Genomic DNA, 20188 nt, shown 5'->3' with positions numbered 1-20188 from the left:
TCTAATGTAAATTAGAAAAATGTCTTAATTATATTTCTAATTTTTTTATATTGCCAATTTTTTAAAAGTTTATCTTTGGTATAAATATCAATATTGTTATTAGAGTTGTCACCAAAATATAAACTTAGAACAATGTTAACAAGAATTATAAAGTTAGTTATTTATGTATCAATATTTTTAACAAAGAAGATTAGTACTTAAAAAATAGATGGCTTATAAAACTACTAATGTTTGTAGCAATAATAACCTTGTAGATAGATTTTTTTATTATATTTTATTTCTTGCAAGTATTCTTTTGTTGATAGTTGAAGGCTCTCTTGACCATAATCATCTTTTTACTATTTCCTATCATCTTTACTTCTATTTTAAGACTTAGATTTCTTAAAAACCTTTAAGATTTTTTTCAAATATTTTTATTAGAAAAGTAGGAATAATCACCAAATCCATACAACTAGCTTTTGAATACAATTTGTGGTGCTAATGAAGATATAATATTTGTTTCTCATACTTTATCTTATAATTATTTTTATTTCTATTTACCTACAATATACTTGTTGAACATGACTATACAAATAAACAATGGCTTTACTTTATGCATCTTTACTAAGAATATTTTGAATTTTATGAGATTCAATTGGTGAATCTAATAGTGATTTTAGTCAATATTAAAGATTTCATCAATCATATATATCTTAGTAATATGTTTAGTTTATTTTTCTTTAGCATGTTAGTAGAATCTCTTTATATTTATCATCTAAAGTTTTTGGCATTTTTAATAAAATATTTGTATTAACAAATATATTTTATAAATATAATTAATAAAAAATCTATTACAAACATATCTTTATATGAGTGATCTTATTTTGTCATTAATTCTTAATATTTATGATATCAATCTTTCTTATAAACTTTATAAAAAAAATATTTAAATCCTAAATGCTAATAATTATCAAAATATAATTGATCTACATGGTTTAATAGTAGACTTTTAATATAAAAATATTTATTTATCGACTCTTAAGATAATAATACATAAAAATAAATAATAAATAATAAAAATGACACAAGTATGTTTAAGTAATAGTTTTTACTTATTCCATGTGATAACATCAAAAAAATATTGTGAGGCTATTCTTCCAAAGAATATCAAACTAATTTGTTTATCTAAAAAGATAAAAACCCTACAACCAAAATGTATTCTATCAGACAGCTAATATCATATACAAACAATTGGCCAACCACCTTCTTAATAAAGCATTGAGCTCACACATAATGCTAATGCTTAAGATTCTATGTGTAATATTTGATTATACTACATTGCTTGTTTGTCAAAAGCTAATATTAATACACAAAATTGTAAAAAAAAAAAAAAAAAAAAAAAAAAAACTATTAAAAATAGAAATTATAAATTATAATTGAATTCTAATCAAATCCTAATGTAACTTTTAACAAATCCTAATAAAATCTTAAATCCTAACCCTAAAGCAAACCTTAATGAAATCCTATTGAAATTCTAATCAAATCTTAGACCAAATCTTAATCAAATCCTAATCAAATCCTAATTCTAACTAAATCCTAATTAAATCTTATATCCTAATCAAATCCTAACAACTCCTAATGACATCTTAAATCCTAATTTTGAACAATTTCAATAAAATCCTAAATCAATTACTATAGTTATTTTAAAATCTCAATAAATATTAACTAAATCATTGATCATAACTAAAATTTCACCTATATTTTAATTCACAAGTAATTTATAATCGTAAAAAAATTGAAAAGAATCAAATTTGTCAATTGAAAGAAAAGCTCCCAAAATCTGTCAAATGTTGGCTACCCTCCTTTTCCAACTAAAATGTTGGTCTCTCAACAAAAAAAAATTCTTGTTCAATTGTTTAATTGCTCTAAAAATTGGCTAGTGTGTAGATATTTAAGTCTAAATTGCTCTCACCAATTTTTGCTCCAATCAAAAATGGTAAATGTTGCAAGATTGTGAAAATCCTCACTAATCCTAAAAGTTAATTATCCAAGACCATAACCCACAAAAACTCTCACAACCTTCAATCTAATTGCTTGTTTGACATCAAATTTTTTAGAGACATTTATAACAAGTACAATGACAAATTGAAAAATTTTCACTTGTAATTAAGCTATGACACTCACAAAATCATCAAATTTGTGAACATTTTTTTATTCCTTAAAATCCAAACCCATAGAATACATCTCTTACTTTAAAAAGCTCTCAAAACCTCAAAATACCTTCAAATCACACAAAATCAACTCTTAAAAATCTTCTCACAAGTTTGCTCTCAAATCCCACTATTTGATCAAGTAAAGAACCTTGGAGTCACCATAGATGCATGGTTTTGTGCCTTGGGGTCTGATTTTGACCTTGGTTCACAATTCGTCCTCTCTGAGTACCAATTCTTCATATTTTGAGATAATTTTTGCTAAAATATATTCTTAATCTTCTCTTAAAAATGCTTATATCTCATTTACTTTGATTTGGCTCATTTATGCCCATACAAAGTAAATAGAAGTCGCTTCTACATATAGGCAACATTAAGACTAAAGTTTTTACTATCTTTTTATTATTTATCCTTGTTTTTCTACTATATCTTTCTACTAGGCTCTTCTATAATAAAATACTTTCTTTCTTCTTTTACCTAAGAATTGGTTGTATTACTCCACAACAATACGAAGACAAAATCAAGTAATGAAGGAATCCATCATGGAAAACTAAAGTGGATAACAACAATAAAATAATGCACTAGCTCACGGTTAAAAACCATTCCAAAGATATTGAGAAGTTGCTTCTAAAATTGTCTAATATATCAGCAACTTCTACCAAGACATATATGTCTAGAACATTGAAAACTAGAATAGAAGATATTGTTTACAATGGAAGAAAGTTAAACATACATAATATATTATACAATTGTAGCAATGAAAGGCCAAGAATAAGGGCAAATTACGGAACAAGTCTAGCATGGTATAACATGATTCGGCAAAAACAACCACTACTACCATGGAAAAAGCATATCAAGCTAAATCTCTATGCTACCTTCAATGTGCTACTACTAATAATTAATAACCTTTGATAATTAATATTTTTTTCTACAATAAATAATACTAATTAACAATAAAATCATTGTCTACATTAACAGATGTGAGAATATATATATATATATATATATATATATATGTGTGTGTGTTTAAGTATTTATTTATACATACAAATATGTCAATACTACATATTAATAACAATGATTTTAATACTTGAATGTATTACGATTTTTAGAATTAAGATGAGATAATAATAATAAATGTACAAATAAATAAATAAAACATGATACTGAAAAAAAATTAATTACAAAATTGAGGTTTAAACATTCTTTTAATCCTTTATATAATTTAGCATTACACTGTTAAATTATTCAATAAATTTTAAAAAATCCAATTGCTATCTTTTACAAGCATGTGCACAATTGAAGCTGTGAAAATCATTTCACAGAATTTAAGTAATCAAAAGTAATGAACAAAAAGAAATGCAAGCTGGTACAGGGATGATCAGATAAAAGATGAAAGAATATGCAGTGAGTGACGCATCTAAACAAACCACACAAGAATATAGTGAGATAGAGGTATTAAAACTGAAGAAATAAAATGCAATTACGAGAGAAAAGGTGTTATGAAAAAAAAAAAACCTTAAGAAAAGGCAAGAAAGAGTGCAGAAAAGCCAAGGAGATTAAAACTTCTAAACGCGAGCTTTCTTCTAATCCCCGTTTCAAGAAAATTCAAGAATTCTCAAAGCCTAAATAACTTTAAGAAATCCTTGGCCGTCAATGGATTTTCAAGACCCTGGCTTAGATGTGCAAACAAGTAGTGTCTTCTTGAGATATCATCTAAGCCTCTTGGCGTATACAGGAGTACTTCCGACTTCATACCCATTCCCTATGCTTTGCACTTGATTGAAGCGTTGAGGGTCTAACCAGGGTTCGGATGGTTTGAACTGGGATGACTCAAAGAGCAACCTTAGAAACTGAACGGTTCCAAATGAAACGCCATGTCTAAAGAATGCTACTCTGTAACCTCACGACCAGCTGGGCAATCTGTTACACATGGGTAATGGCTGATGATGAAGAGGTTGAGAATCATCACAAAGTTCACTTTCATGAGGCGAGAGTATTGAGGATCATCCTCAACGAGAACCCATGGCAACAATTGTAAGCTTCAACAGATCAATAAAACGAATTACAAGAGTTGAAGGACATCAGAAAAATTAACTTCTGCTCTCGATCGATCCCCAGGGTCTAGTACCTAAAGAACCATTGCTTCCTCGGTAACTTCTTCCTTTTCTTCCTCCATAGAAGCCATGTCATCCTTAAAAAGAAGTTTCAGTGCAGGTAAGAGGGATGGCAGCAAGGGTAAATCAGCTAAATTGACACTCATCATATCAAATGCTATACATGTCTGGGAAGTGTAGCTGTCATCAAATACAGGTATTTTGGGGTACCGTTGACTGAAGTGAGTTAGAATGGTGCGGTAAACTCCAGCAGACACCCCTGTTTCAATTGCCTCTCTCGTTAGACTGTGCTTCTTGGCGTAAGCCTCCTCCGGCATGCTGTCATCGAATGTGGCCTGCACATGCAAAATAATTTTCAGTTCTAGCGAGAAACTCAGAAAATGAATGAATAAATAAATAATCCAATGGCAGGCAGTTAAACGAATTAGTAGGAGATGCAAGGATGCGACCAAGTACCTCGTGTATGAGTACTGTAGCACCCTCAGAGGCATCGACAAGAGCTTGGCATGGCCGAGTGTCTCCAGAGTAGACAATCTTCCATCCCTTTCTTCTTTTACCATCGGGCTGAGTTCGGGCTTCCGATTCCAGGACCACTCCAAATGCATGGGGACAGTGCACAACTGGAACGCTTGTAAGGCTAGCGAGTTTCAGAGAAGATAAAGTCTTCCGCAATTTATCACGCCCCGACCAGTCTATTCCTTCCATCAAGTTGGCCCCAGGTAGAAGCCAATAGTTTCGCATCTGCCCTTTTTTAGGCGATGTTTTGCTGTTTGAATATGATCTTCTTACGAGTCCAATTCGTGACGAAGCAGTAGCAATCTCCTTCTCTGGACTTCTACTGGAATTGGGAGTTTCAACAATATCTTCTGTATCACTTCTAGATGCAGCTTGCTCAACCTCAGCAATATCATCCGCGTCGTATGTGGTTTGACTACAATCTACAAACTCCATGCCCAAATCTTCAAGTTGGCCATATGCGTCCAGGAAACGCTTCAGTTGCTTGGGCCCTATAACTAATACAGGAGAAAAAGCCCCTCTAGCCTCTAAAATGGCCTTCCGGACAGCGAGAATCCTGACAAGCCCTGTATGATGATCAGCATGAATGTGTGATATCCAAACAAGCTTGAGACCTGCCAGGACGTCGTCGGTTTGAGATCCATACCTGCTCCAGAAAGCAGATTGAAGTAATGTCAGAGACGACCAAAGAAGTATTCAGTTGATGTTTGAAGACCACAACTTCACCATGATTAGTCCCAAGAAAACAATTAATATGTAAAAATCAATACTCTTGGATATAACTGAGATAGAGTGATTTGGAACAAGACAAGCTAAGGAACGGAGCAGTACCTTCGCCTCAATTGAGCGTATGAACCCTCTCCGCAATCTAATATAATCCCCCCTCGTTCGAAGAGGTGCATATAAATGGCACTCACATTCCGATACTTTGATGGCTGTGACGAACCAGTACCTAAAAATACAATTTCCATTTCCTCCCTTGTAATTCCCTGTAGACACGGAGGGATGTCTTCCAGAGAGATTTTATTTAAAGTAAGAGATTTCGATCCTGCAACAGTTTCTTGAACTTCAGATTCGTGATTTTCACCATGTAACTCCACAATATCTGTTTTGAATCCACCAACACCCATATTACAATATAAGTACAACATTTATATTAGAGTAAGAAAAGCTGGGATTCACAAAATATGAAATTCTACGAGCTCATGCAAGTATGAAAATTCCAACCACTGATTGATGTAAGCAAAGTGAAACTCCTAACAAGTCGCTGGTTAATAGTCATGGTTCTGCGAAGCTTACGAGAAGCTGTACCACTAAGCAAGATTGCTAAGCTGAGATACATTGCCAAAAACCATTCAAATGAAAATGAAATCAGCTGTAGTAAGGTCTACAATACGCAATCGGAATACCCAATTTCATACCAGATGATGGTGCAGCAGTAGTACCAGCATGGTTTGTACGTGTAACAGGGGTACTTTCCATCAACCAAGGCTCTTCACAATAATACTTCGTCACTTCATCCATGCTCACTAGGGCATCTGCACTAACTGATTCTATTGACGTGGACTTCCAAAAATCAGATATTTTATTTGTAGCTTCAAGAAGCTCAGGAATGTCAAGAAGCATCTGATCTTGAACATGCTGCATGCTAAACGGCTCGGGCACAGCTGAGCGGTCCAGGCCAAGACTTGACAATGGCCTCAAGCGAAACTGCCACACAAGATTTGCCCGTAATACATTAAATAAGAAGATGAAGATATGCTCATCCAATCATCGACCATGTCCATGTTAAAAGCAAGGGCTCTCAAATCAGATTTTTGGAAGTATTAGATTTTTAGAACAAGCTAACGAGACGTAAGAGAAAGTACCTTCAATAGATTTTCACCAACAGATATAAGGTCTAACGATGAGTCTTTTTCCTGCAGCAAGAACATCAACCAAGACAATTGCATCAAGCCAGCACCAACAGGATATGTGTATTACGAGTTACTATTTTAATCCTTAGGTAATCTTTATCAGAATCACGTAAATAGGATTTTCCTGACTTATCCAAGAAAAAATTGCTCCAATTTTTCAAATATGACGCACTTTGTAGATCAAATGAACCAACAAGACTAGGACCCACAGCGAAAGTGCGAACTGAATAACATGACAGCAACACTAACTGCAAATTTGAGAATTTAACAAAAAGATATTCAGATATACCTGCGTGTCCTTAATCTGGTCCTGTCGCCCGCTCGATTGCAGGCCTGATATAGGAAAGACTTGTGGACAAATACGATTTAAGCGTGAAACCACCCTGGCACTTGACTTCAGAACTGGTTGCGACATGTTCAGGCTGCCCAATTACAAGATCTGATATAAATATTGCATCATTCAACATTTCTAACCATATATGGACAAGCTTGATCTTGACTGCCATATAAAAGGTAAACAACAAAGACCACACAATGAACGGCGCTGAGGAACTTGAATTTAAAATTTCTAAAAAGGCCGTATTTACATAACATGAGCATCATTCAAAATGTGGAATTTAGTTACGATCATCATAATCAGATAGAGGTACTCACGTGCCATGCCCAGTCATCACATGTTGCGCTCCAGCAAACCGTGACATCCAGCTTTGATATTCAGGGAGTTGAGAAATAGAAGCTGGGCTAATATGCACAACAAGGGTAACTTGCTTAGAACCCTGATCCTGAAAACTGCAGAGCACAGGATTGGTAATTAATGCTGGAATGTAGGCAGCAGTTGGACAGTCAACCAGGATAAAGATAGGGCCAGGAGATGAAGGGTCCATAACATCTTCAGGATGCACCTGCAAAGCTCAGAACCATGTTTTTCAGTACAGAGAGCAAGCGTACAAGGAGCAAGATAGCAGAATAGGATAACTTGTGTGATCACAAGAGGTCCAGAGTAGATATCTAACCATTGTTACGCCATCACTTGCCAAGACGGACTTCCCCGATTGAAGCAGACCGTAATGAGGCCCTGGGCGGTTGAAGAACTTCCGAGCCTTCTCAATATCAAACCGACCTTTAACTTCCGGAAGTTCACAGACGTATGCAACTGACACATCATAACTCTCATCTGCAAATGAGGACTCAGCGGTAGTTTCCTCTACTCGTGCACGCTTTGACCCTGTGCAAAGGGGCACATTTTAGTACATGCTTCAGGTGTAAACACGAGGATTTTGTAATAAGACAGCTGGAAAGATACCAAATATCAGAGAGAAGTCAACCAAACCAGTAGAAACAAGCCAACGAGCACGACGACTCCCAAAACAGGTAATTAAAAGAGACGGATCCATTACATAGGTGCCATAGTACTCACAGAGGATGTCTTTCCAGAAAGGTTGCAAGTTTTAGTTGGAAAAACCATCACCAACATCCCTTCCATGCGAACACTATGATAGATCTAAGGCAGACTCATTTCAGGTTTAAGGCACGGATTTCACAAGGTCCTGTGCACATCAAAGTTCTTACTTTTCTTATCACTGGGTAATGAAGTCTGCGAACGGAGTAGGACAGCAGTAATTTTCACCACGTCATCTTCCAGCAGCACTTCTGACGATTTCTCTGCTTGAGCCTTAGTCCCTTCATTACGAGAACCTACTGAACCACCGAAGCTGTGGGTGTGGACGACGGAGGCACCTGGCACAAAAGTGCGCATCGCATCTACAAGATATTTAAGTTCGGAGGGACCCCAGATATTAACCTGTTGGCATCCAGTCAAAACAAAAAAAAATCCAATCATGGCGTCAAATGACACAAAATATTTAGAAAAAAATTATCCGAAGAAGATTCTTTATAACACAAGAAATAAACACCAAAAAACTTTATCAACTACACATGGCCGAAAAAGAGAAGAATGCGCATAAGAAATGCTTACCGCCATGCCAGCATCGCCAATGCCTGCCAACGTAAGAAGGAGCCCTACACAAGCATTACACCAAGGTAAGGGTAGTGTGGCTCGCAAGAAAGCAATATATCAAAAGGATGAAGGTTTAGTAAACATTGAACACAGATAAGGTACAACCAGCATAGAGCATTCACTAGCACCAGGCGCAACGCTACCACGGTATCAGAAAAGAAAACAATATACATACCAGGAAGCCCACCAGCAGTTTCTGAGCAAACACGGGTAAGAAAAATATGATCGATCTGTACAAAGCAGATAAGATATATTAGGTTGGATCGTTGCCCATGAACCTGTAGCATTCTACACCTCTTCCGACTAAGCAAGCTAACAGCAACACACTGAATTATGAAATTGCCACAAACAGGAAACCGAAAGTACTTTTTTCAGGCAAAGATATGACAGGAGTAAAGAGAGGCCAACAATGAGAAGCCACATATCACCAGGTAAAAGTGAGCACAACCTCTTAGACAAATTGAGAGAAGCTGCATACCTTGGACAACTTTATTTTATGCTCTATGCAAAATCGCTGAAGTCCCTGTGAGTCAAGTCAGCAATGCCATTAATCAATGAAGACAGCATGATATCTGCTGTTCAATGTCCGTTTTGATAGGGATGAACATTCACGTTTCGAGGTAAATTACCGCATCGGATATGAACAAGATGTCCCATGCTACTCAAATGCATACACAAACGACTGAAAGTGTTGTTCTTCTCGAAAGAACATATACACTACCTTAGACCTGCGAGAAAGGACCATAAAAATCACAGATAATACTGCACATGGCATAGAGGTTCACACCTCTTGGACAGCAATAACTCAACGCAACATTAGAAACACCAATACAAGCGAAATCATGAATCCATGGCTCGCCTACCTCTCCAGCGTTAAAGATAAATCGCCGCTGATCAAAAAATAGAAGAACACAAGGTGATGTATCGCCCGTGTCCATGCCTGTCCCAAGAATCTGCGAGTTCCAAGTATTGTCATTGAAATACTTTTTTTAAAAAGGAAAAAAAACAAAACAAAACAAAACAAAACAGCAAGGACAACACCAGCAATATGTGTGTGTGTTTGTGAAAATGATACTAGCTTTAAGCATTCTAACATCAATGTTGCTCAGCTTCTAAGGGCTTGCGCTTCTTACTTAAAAACAAACATAGTCTCGATTCGATTTCGTAGCTGATGAGATTCTGAACACGTCAGTAGCAGCGAACTTACTTCCAATTCAGAATTCCACTCGGACTAGTGATCAGAGTGTAAAATTTTAGTATCTTAATGAAGAATACCTGGACAAAGCTGATTGTGCTACTGGGATTCGTCATTACATTGCGCAGCGACAATTGTTTTGGCCCAGTGGGCCTTGCCTTCTTCCCCATGTCTGAAACAGGTCTTTCTTTGGGTGGAGCCTTGGTGTGAGTACGTCGAATTGATCCAGTTCTGCTGGAGCGACCTTCTCTTACCTCGGCCCCCGCCTTTTTGTTTCTAACACTACTCAAAACCTGGTACATTTTACATGAGAAGAAACGAGAAAATCCGCTTAGAATTGGTTACTCGCTATAAATGCAACCGCATCATCCAAAAACGCCCTGAATTCGACTATCACTCCCCCGAATCAAACGACATAATGCAGAAAAAAAAGCTCCACCGTTACAGAAAAAAAAGCTCCACCGTTACAGAAAAAACATACTCAAGCAAATTCATTCCCTTCAATTCTGACTCCGTGCAAACCTGCAGGCTGAAAGACTGCGTGGACGAGCTCCGCACGCCAATTCTCCCAAACCAGCTACCTCTCAGCAACAAAGAACTACTGGCACTAGAAAAGAAACTACTACCGCGAAACTGCGACCAATTCTGCACAAAAGCACTGCCCGACAGACTAGCTCTAGTCCACGATGAGGCAGGAGCGGAGCCAGGCCCTCGGAAGCGCGATAGCGAGGGGACAGGGAAATGCCAGTGATGCATGAGAGGCCTGTGCAGAGACATGGAGGAGCGAGTCGAAGCTCCGAAGCAGGGGCGGAGACTTCGTCCAAGCTCAGCCTGCCTGTGGCTCTGGCTATGGTGTAAAGAGCCAGTTTGGTTGCAAACACAGGAGGGGCTAGGGTTTGGGGGATCCCGTGAACCTCAAGCCTTGTCGCAGCGTCGGTTTCCCTTAAACCGCCACATCCTGTCCCCAAGCTAGTTTGGGCTTTGCCTCTACACGGATGCATAACTCTCAAGATGACGGCTTCGTGGATGGAAAATATCTCCCATCATTGTTCATCCACTGATGAATGTCGTGGATGGGGAATATCTCCCATTATTTTCATCCATTGATGACTTCGTGGATGAATACTCCCTCGACGAATGACGCCCGTCGACCACCTCCACAGCCACATGTCGGGCAGCACGTTTGGGGCAGCTGTAATTAAATTAAATCCATTTATTACTTGTAATTCTGCGAGGATTGACCTTAAGTTCAAAGAACTCTAAACAAAGTTAATTTGATTTCTATTTATGGGCATTTTCCTCCTCAAAAAGTGGAGCAGGTCATCTTTATTTCACTGAAATACTAGCACTTGGAGTACTTTTAATATTCCCTTTTAGGTGCCAATTACCATCTGCTTTTGATAATCTAGTTTTGGTTTAAAAATGATTTTATGACTTTGATAATTTTATATTTATTTTTATAGTTCAAAGAAAAAAAATTCAGTTTGATTTTAAATTAAAATCAAACAAGTAATACAAATAGATATGTTTGTTTAACGAAATTTGTGACGTTTATTATTTTCTATAAATTATAGTAGACTTTCAAAATTTGTGAGGATATGTTAGGTTTGCTTATTATTATCCTGATCTCCAATATATCACGGAATTAAAGTTTTAAATAAATACATTTATTTTATAAAAAAAAATCAACAACATATATATATATATATATATATATATATATATATTTACTTATTCGTACACATACTTTAAAATTCAATCCATCATAGATCCAGTAGTAAAAGTGAGTATTTTTTCTATAACACATGAAAAATTACTATTTGGAGAAAAAAACCTTGTATCTTGTTAAGAATATATTTACATAAAATTAGATCCTATATTTCTGAATCTGAATATTAATTATTAAAAAAAATGATAAGAGTTTTCACAAATATTTAAGCCATGTTTTACTAATAATTATATATTTTTATTGTTTCTTGTACATATTTATGTAAATAAGAATAATAACGATAAATCATTAATTTTGTGTAAACTGATAAAACCTCAAAACACACAATTCTAATACATGTAAAGTATGATCTTTTAATACAAATCAAATATTATAGCTAATAAAAATAAGTCATCAAATAATTTTATAAGTGGTTTCAAGAAAAAGGATATATTATTTTTGAAAGGAATTATTGACTCATGTTTTATTGATGTTTTTTAGCATTAGCCTTGAGCTTGAAAGATTTCTTTTGACAGAAAAAAATATCTCAAGTCTTCACATCATGAAAACCACATTATCAGTAACATTTTACATAACATTTTGAATTGTGGTATGATTTACAAAACCGGACTGAAATTATTTTCAAAAAAATTACATGAAAGTTTTTGAAAAGATTCATACTGTGTAAAACTTTTAAAATTTGAACAATTTTTTTTAAAAAATAATATTAAATTACAGAAATACAATTTTGTTACAAAATTATGATACCGAAGAAATACTTTAATAAAAAAGATGAATTATATAATTAAGATCTAAAAAATACGGGCAGTCTAAAATTATTGGCAATTATAACATATTTTTGTAAAAATAGAGCAAAGGTTATGAATGTCATAATGTAATATTTTTAATTAAATATAAGTTTAGCTAAATTACTAAATTACTAAATTACATTGTGCATTCTTTGACGGTGATAAGCAATATCAGTCATATTTGAAACAAACAAAATTCATTTAAAAAAAATTGAATCACTTCTTCTAACAAATATGGAATATTATTTGAGGTTGCATTTTTTATTTTTTATTTTTTATTTGCGGTGAAAAGAATATCCCATGACTAATCCGACACGGAACTAAACCTACTTTGTAGAAAATACATTTCTTCATTAGTTTCTACTAACACCACGTTGCGGTGGATACAGGGGAATGATATTGTCTAATTACAATCGGCGTGGTTCGATCCCATCACCAGTTGGCGACGACAGCATTGTTGGCTAGATGGGTCAGGAGATCTTTGGTCCAATCGGTGAATTCTTCCACATCAGCACAAATCCTCCACGAGAACCAATGAGGAGTCCCTTCCACATCATTGATACTTCGTTTCCAAGTGGACCACCAATTTCCTTCCACGGTCCCACAACGAGCAATTTACTTTGCATTTCTATAACCATTGTAATTTTTTCGTCCCACTGCCCAGCCCGTTCGGCGTTGGCACAGTGCCACTGCTGCAGAGAAAGTTCTAGAATACTTTTCTTCTGTATAATCTCTCGGGCAGTATTACAATTCACGCATTCTTCCAGATTGTGGACTTATGTAGTTGTTAGCCCAGTGTCCTCAGGCATTGTTGCGGCGAGACGGACAAGCTATGGCGCGTCTTCAGTTCATGGATCGGCGTCTCTCATCTCTGCTTCTGCTCTGCTTGCTACTGTCGTTCTCCTCCCTGCAGCTCAACTCCAATGGTATAGCCTTTGTTGTTTTTGAGCTTTTCTCCCCTTCCTTTGCTGTTGTCGTTGTGTTATTTTTTTTGTTCACATGTAATGTTTTATTTTTGGCTGTGAGGTGGTTCTGATCTTGGGGTGGAAGTAGGGTGATCTGATTTTGAGGCGGCTCGGGTGTCGACTTCAGGGATATAGATGGTGTGCTTTTGTGCGATTTTAGGAGTTTGTTTTTTGTATTGGTTATTGTCGGCTTAGCGTAAGGGACGGTTCGAGGTTCTCTTTTCGTGTTTTTGCACATTTCTTACAGATCGTTGTAAGGTTGGGTTCTGCAATGCAGGCCGCAAAGGTTTGGAAATAGGTTTAAAGAATCGGTTTATAGTTTGTGCGAGGTTCGAAAGATGTGCTGGCAGATTTTGCCTTTGGAGGTCTGGGGATGCTAGCTCATAGTGTATATCCTTGTGGTTGTTTTGGTACTGTCTCCTGTTAGTTGTCGGTAGCAAAGAGAATGTGCTCGTGCTTGACTTTGTCACGGTAGAGTAAGCCTGAACTTCGTGTTCGGTGGCTCCAATTCCGTGGGTAACAGTTTATGCATCTTTCTTTCGATGAACTGTGATTTTTTCTTATCTTGGAGGTGCTCGGCAGTTGCTACGCGATCCATTTTCCAGGTCCAACATGTAATGAGACAGTTCTTCACGTATGGACGTAGTTGAAAGGTGTTTAGGGGTTTCAGTTTCTCAGTTGGAATCGTGGAATTTTACCTCGGCCATAGGTGTTGTAGATATTCGCGTTGAGGACTCAGCTGTGCGATCAGAATTATATCATCAGTGAGATGTATTATCTTATCATTTCTGGTTCTGTTTCGTATCTCATGGGGGTGTATGTAGTGCAGGCCGTTCTGGACGAGCACATGCGCAGGAAGAATCGAAAATAGATGATGGAGCTCTCCCAAAGTTGGAAGAGAACCTTGGGGCTGTGCCTGCTGGTTCCACCACTGATTCTGAAGTTGTTAAAAGGTACATTACATGAGATCACTGGTTTCATGTATCTGTGTATGTAACCTCTCTTGGGGTTCTACTTCTGGAAAGATTTTAAACAGTTAATTGTGAAAATTAGTCATTGATCATGTCATGCATTTGGAAGTCACTCTATTTGTTGCACGTAAATTCATGCTGACAGTGAGGGTTCTTGTTTTCGACATGCAGGGAGAGTGAGTCTATGACTTCCAAGAATCTCAGAAGCAATGCTGAGAAGTTTGAGTTCCAAGCTGAAGTCTCAAGGTTGATGGATATCATCATCCACTCTTTGTATAGCAACAAAGACATCTTCCTTCGCGAATTGATCTCCAATGCTTCTGATGTAAGTTGCAAATTTCTCCGCAAGCCAATGACTTCTCAATTCTTAATTAATTATATATCTCATCACAGTTTTATTAACTTCCAAATTTATCTATCGGTGGTTCGATCGCTGTCTGTACTTTCTTCGTGGACATTGAAGAGTCGTGTAAAATTCGTGTCCAATGTAGCTTGTGAAGTCTGGCTTTGTCGACTCACCGTGATTCATTCTGAGTACGCAGGCGTTGGACAAGATTCGGTTCCTTTCTCTCACCGATTCTTCAGTTCTTGGCGAAGGAGATGACGCAAAACTGGATATCCACGTAAGCGATTAATACTTTAGTCCTGTTTATCTTAGGTTGGAATTGTCACACCTCTCTTCAATTTACCTGTTAGCAATCAGTTGACTCGAATGTTTCTGAATAGTAACGCCGGCTGGACTATTTGTTCTACAGATTAAACTGGACAAGGAGAAGAAGGTGTTGACTATTCGGGACCGTGGTATCGGTATGACAAAGAATGATCTTATCAAGAATCTTGGTACCATCGCCAAGTCGGGCACATCAGGTTAGCGAGCTGGTCTGCATGCGACAGTAATATATTAGGAAACATATCCTACAAAATTCTGTCACAGTTACTGGTATATGAATACTTGGAATGAAACTCACCTTCTCAGTGTATAGGAGCACTATCCGGATACATATGTAACTCGATCAAGTCTTTCATTAATGAAGGAATGTCTGTCTTGTGTGCGGTGTAGCTTTCTTGGAGCAGATGCAAAAAGGAGGGGATCTCAACCTCATAGGTCAATTTGGAGTTGGTTTCTACTCTGTGTATTTGGTTGCTGATCACGTTGAAGTCATTAGCAAACACAACGATGACGTGCAGTGAGTACCAACTCCGAACTTTTCGTTGACGTGCCTCAATTTCGGGAAATCTCTATGCCAACTCTTTCAATATTTCGCAGCCGTTTTTCTGTTTCTGCAACTCTACTTTCGAACCAATTGGTTGGCTAGTACTTGGATAAAACTAATTTGAGTTGTTCCTGAAAATGAGTAATTTAGGTCTGCCTATCTCTGTGCTCTGTTGTTCAACTCCTGTGAACTGTGGTGTCTGATGGGTGCCTTTTCCACATGGTTCTAGGCATATCTGGGAGTCTAACGCTGATGGAAACTTCGCCGTTACTGAAGATACAGAGAATGAGCCTCTTGGACGTGGAACCGAGATTAGAATTTACCTGAAGTCAGATGCAGCTGAATATGCCCAAGAAGATAAGTTGAGGGTGAGGAAACAAACCTGTTTGTCTAATCGATTGCTTTGTAGGGATTCTGAATTAGGTTCTCAAGTGAAGTTAGTTGTTTGCAAAGGGTTCATTGACTCGTCCATACTAACTGTGTTCAACGGCACACGTTTGCATAGAACTTCCCATTTGATATGGGACAATTAGTGATGTGTGCAGTGTAGAAGGGTGTTAAGATTTGACTTTTAATTGAGGAAGTAACTTTCTGGAGGTAAGGGACTAAATAGGTGGCAGTGTTTTTAATTTTACAGTCTAATTCTGTTGATAATTTGAGTGCAGGAACTCGTGAAGAAGTATTCTGAATTCATCAGCTTCCCTATTTACCTGTGGGCTAGCAAAGAGGTTGATGTTGAAGTGCCCGTTGAAGAGGCCGAAGAGAAGGAAGAGAAGGAAACCGATGATGCAGAAACCGAGGAAGAAGATGCCTCTGGTAAGTTCACAAATCCGAAGATCTATTTTGAAAAGCGAGTTATCGTGATCAGTCTCATTTGCAATTTGGCGATGCTAATATTTAATGCAGAACATGTACTTCAGTTTGCGTATCCCCTCGATGGTACTTAGTTTATAGCCACCTAGTGACTAAGGTTAGCTTCAATAGAAGCTGCATACGCGATTCACATGAGTGGCTAAGAAATTTATGGTGTCACTCGTGTGTGTTCGTAGAACCGAAGACAAAGACTGTAAAGGAAACTAAATGGGATTGGGAGCTTCTGAATGATGCCAAGGCCGTTTGGCTTCGAAACCCCAAGGATGTCACAGCTGAGGAATACGACAAATTTTATCATTCCCTGGCAAAGGTGAGGGTTGGACTTCAAATCCTATGATAGACTTGGCTATCTGTCAAACGTGTGATTAAGACAAGAGGTTGCCGCATGTTGAGACTTGTGGAAGTTGGTCTCTGAATCTATATGACTAGGGGAATAATCAGCTCGTCATGTTGTTGAAGTGACGGGTTGTCCTAATCTTTTGTTGTCCTTTTTTCTCATTCAGGATTTCAGTACCGACAAGCCAATGTCGTGGAGCCATTTCAATGCTGAGGGAGATGTGGAGTTCAAAGCAGTCATATATATCCCTCCTAAGGCTCCTTATGACTTGTTCGAGAACTACTATTCACAAAAGGCTTTTCTCAAATTGTATGTACGACGTGTATTCATCTCTGATGAGTTCGACGAACTCCTGCCGAAATACTTGAGCTTCCTCAGGGTGAGCACGATGCAGAATATTCAAAATCTCATAGCACATAGTGTAGCTCTTAGAGTGCATCTCCTAGAAATCCCATTCCATTGTTTTAACTATCTTCAGCGAATCGTAGTGTTGATCCAAAGAATTTTTTTCTAAGTTTCACTGACGATGTTGTGTTTTGCAGGGCATTGTGGACTCTGACACTCTCCCTTTGAATGTGTCTCGAGAAATGCTGCAACAGCACAGCAGCTTAAAAACCATTAAGAAGAAGCTCGTCCGCAAGGCTTTGGACATGATCCGACGAATTGCTGAGGAAGATGAGGATGAAAAAGTCGATGACAAGGAGACTGGTTAGTGGATTTACATGCTTGTGTTCATGAGGCTACTGTGAAGAGGTGGTGTTGTTCAATGCTCTCTGCTTTGATTGAATAATTGAATCTAGTGTAAACCTGTGCAGACGACGACAAGGAAGCAGAGAAAGAAGTATCTGAAAAGAAGGGTAAATACGCCAAATTCTGGAAGGAATTTGGAAAAGCTATCAAGTTGGGTATCATTGAGGATACCTCTAATCGAGTTCGTCTTGCCAAGCTTCTGCGTTTCCACAGGTACGATTTATTTGTTAATATAGTTTTTCTCCTGTGTAATGATGCTTTGCAGTCACCACGCTTGGCTTCTCTTTACCAAGAATTTACATTTCCTCAGCATGGTTGTCGAACAGCTGCGGCCAGTAAAGGCGTAATAGAATGTATTTACCCTTGCGTCTTGAAACAATTACGCTGTCGTAGAAGTACATGTAACGTCTTCTTATCGCGGTGTGCAGTTCTAAGTCTGGCGATAAATTGACTTCACTGGATCAATACATCTCACGAATGAAACCAGGACAGAAGCAAATTTACTATCTCACTGGTCAAGATAGGAAACTGCTGGAACAGTCTCCATTTGTTGAGAAGTTGTTGAAGAAGGGCTACGAGGTAAAGCGCTGTATCTGATTGTTTATAGTAGTTTTTGGAACATGCTCAAGCTCAACTTTTATGGTTTTGGCGCATAGTCAGACATCTCAACACTTAATGAATATGATTGCGGGTTTCAGGTCATCTATTTGACAGACCCAGTTGATGAGTACTTGACCCAAAACCTGACTGAGTATGAGGACAAAAAGTTCCAAAATGCTTCCAAGGACGATCTCAAGCTCGGAAGCAAAGATGAGAAAGCTAAGTTCAAGGAGATCAAGGAATCTTACAAGGAGCTCACCAAATGGTGGAAGGACTTGCTCAGTGGCGAAATGGTGGAGGCGGTGAAGGTAGGTTCTGTTTCTACATCTGGGTTTTATATCATGTCAATCCCCGAAACAGAAAGCGTTTTCAATGATACAGACGGTCTAACACGTGAGTCCTGGTCTATGCGAATTTTGTTGAGAGATTTTTTCATCAAGAAATGGGAGCTCGGTTATTCAACGTGTGAGCATTAAAACCGATCTATTAGAGGACTTCTCAATTTATTAAATTCTATTGCTGATGCAGGTCAGCAACCGGTTAGCAAACACTCCCGCTGTTGTTGTCACTTCAAAGTATGGGTGGTCTGCTAACATGGAGAGGATCATGCAAGCTCAGACCCTAGCTGATCCCAGCAAGCAGTCCTATATGCGTGGTAAAAGGATTCTGGAAATCAACCCCAAGCACCCAATTATCAAAGATTTGAAGGAGAAAATATCCTTGAGTTCTGAGGTGAGTTTTCACCAGATTTCCATTGTTGTCTAACCCGAAATTACAGATTCAACTGTGGAAGGTGCCCATGATTCACTGTCAATGTTCAAGACATTGTTCGCATTTACTAACTTCTATGCCAGACAGCCTTTTTACACTAGTACTTTTTATTGTTTTGCAGGATGATTCAGCGAAACAGGCAGCCAAGCTTGTATTCGAGACGGCTTTGTTAGAGAGTGGGTTTGTCTTGGAGGACCCTAAAGACTTCGCCAACCGCATTTACTCTGTCATCAAATCCAACTTGAATGTCAGTCCTGATGCTACAGTAGAAGAAGACGAAGTTGAAGAGGAGACTGAGAAGGACAGAGCTGAAAATGCCGTTGAAGACGCTCCTGATTTCCAAAATTTCCAGAATATGAATATGGATCAGGTGAGACCTAATCTTAGTTCCAACCTCGGCAATTGTCACTACCTCAATGCTATCACTTATCATTCTGAATATCGTACTTTGTATGATAATGCATATGTTGAGTAACAATTCGGTACATTTGCTCACTGAAATAACCGAGTTTTCTGCCACGTAACAGGACGATACGACGGCTTCCGAGCTGGCAGCCGAAGCTGCAGCTAGTGACGAAGTAGCTGACGAGGACGCTTCTTCAGAGAAGGATGAGCTGTAGATTTAGAATTGGTAGAGAACAGCTGCCCAAACTTGTTTGAGTGTGATCTGGGAACCTCCATGGATCAACATATTCCGATTCTTACCACATTGACTTAATAGTAGGTATATAACTATGCTAGTAACTAGCATAGTTAGGTAGGTTCCTGGAGCGAAGCAATTTTTAGGCTGACTTAGGGATCGACAACTTTTTCTGGACAGTGTCCCAGGATGGAAGTTGTCGTTTTTGATCCGGATCCTTTTTTGCATTTCGGTTTTGATGATCATTAATTTGAACTTCTTGTTTCTGTTCATCTCTTAACATGTTGGGTATTCGATGGTTAAGTGAAAGACTGGAGAACACGTCTCTGATATTTCGCATGATTTTCAACGTGGACATATTCTATGTATGGCATTTGTAATTGTGGAAGCTCCTCCTTTGACAACAAAGAAGTAGCCGCTTAATGTCATTGCATTGCGTTGCTAAAGTTTCTTTTGTGAAGATGATAACTGTGGCATAACTTCACCACCCCAAATATTGTGCTATTTGATAAAACTGGCTATGCATGCCAAGAGCATGTATCTGCTGTGAAATCTCTTGCATCCCATATACATACACAATGTAACCTTATCTCTGATGTT

At 37.8% G+C, this 20188-nt stretch overlaps 2 protein-coding genes across 3 annotated transcripts; one reads left to right on the top strand and one right to left on the bottom strand.

Annotated features, from left to right (window-relative positions):
- Positions 1 to 4215: 4215 nt before the first annotated feature.
- LOC112291594 (tRNase Z TRZ3, mitochondrial) lies at positions 4216 to 10935 on the bottom strand. Of its 2 annotated transcripts, none has more exons than XM_024539213.3 (15): positions 10473 to 10935; positions 10031 to 10243; positions 9619 to 9708; positions 9234 to 9278; positions 8931 to 8985; positions 8714 to 8757; positions 8308 to 8539; positions 7752 to 7963; positions 7393 to 7640; positions 7028 to 7160; positions 6691 to 6741; positions 6244 to 6532; positions 5654 to 5927; positions 4763 to 5468; positions 4216 to 4641 (listed from the first exon to the last, which is right to left on the bottom strand). In XM_024539213.3, exons 1-15 carry the CDS (start codon positions 10725 to 10727, stop codon positions 4321 to 4323), a joined length of 3168 nt encoding a protein of 1055 aa, XP_024394981.1. In that variant the 5' UTR covers positions 10728 to 10935; the 3' UTR covers positions 4216 to 4320. The 2 variants fall into 2 exon arrangements, with proteins under 2 accessions (XP_024394981.1, XP_024394982.1); XM_024539214.3 differs by having other exon boundaries at positions 6268 to 6532.
- Positions 10936 to 13232: 2297 nt separating this feature from the next.
- On the top strand, positions 13233 to 19868 carry LOC112291538 (endoplasmin homolog). The gene is made up of 17 exons (XM_024539095.3): positions 13233 to 13393; positions 14262 to 14385; positions 14575 to 14728; positions 14946 to 15026; positions 15159 to 15270; positions 15464 to 15590; positions 15847 to 15985; positions 16283 to 16433; positions 16667 to 16800; positions 16994 to 17206; positions 17370 to 17535; positions 17643 to 17790; positions 18006 to 18156; positions 18276 to 18485; positions 18706 to 18909; positions 19070 to 19318; positions 19476 to 19868. Exons 1-17 carry the CDS (start codon positions 13300 to 13302, stop codon positions 19566 to 19568), a joined length of 2550 nt encoding a protein of 849 aa, XP_024394863.1. The 5' UTR covers positions 13233 to 13299; the 3' UTR covers positions 19569 to 19868.
- Positions 19869 to 20188: the final 320 nt, after the last annotated feature.

The sequence above is a fragment of the Physcomitrium patens genome, chromosome 14, assembly GCF_059467195.1.
Source record: "Physcomitrium patens ecotype Gransden chromosome 14, ASM5946719v1, whole genome shotgun sequence".
In the NCBI taxonomy this organism is placed as follows: Eukaryota; Viridiplantae; Streptophyta; class Bryopsida; order Funariales; family Funariaceae; genus Physcomitrium; species Physcomitrium patens.
This window is presented reverse-complemented; position numbering and strand designations above follow the sequence as displayed.

Excerpts from the sequence above, each read along its gene's own strand:
- LOC112291594 (XM_024539213.3), bottom strand. The coding sequence starts at position 10,727 with ATGTCTCTGCACAGGCCTCTCATGCATCACTGGCATTTCCCTGTCCCC. Across the intron at positions 10,244-10,472 it reads CGCAGTCTTTCAGCCTGCAG|GTTTTGAGTAGTGTTAGAAA; the intron begins GTTTGCACGGAG and ends AAAATGTACCAG. Across the intron at positions 6,533-6,690 it reads TTGGTGAAAATCTATTGAAG|TTTCGCTTGAGGCCATTGTC; the intron begins GTACTTTCTCTT and ends CTTGTGTGGCAG.
- LOC112291538 (XM_024539095.3), top strand. The coding sequence starts at position 13,300 with ATGGCGCGTCTTCAGTTCATGGATCGGCGTCTCTCATCTCTGCTTCTG. Across the intron at positions 17,791-18,005 it reads AAGCTTCTGCGTTTCCACAG|TTCTAAGTCTGGCGATAAAT; the intron begins GTACGATTTATT and ends CGCGGTGTGCAG. Across the intron at positions 18,910-19,069 it reads AAATATCCTTGAGTTCTGAG|GATGATTCAGCGAAACAGGC; the intron begins GTGAGTTTTCAC and ends ATTGTTTTGCAG.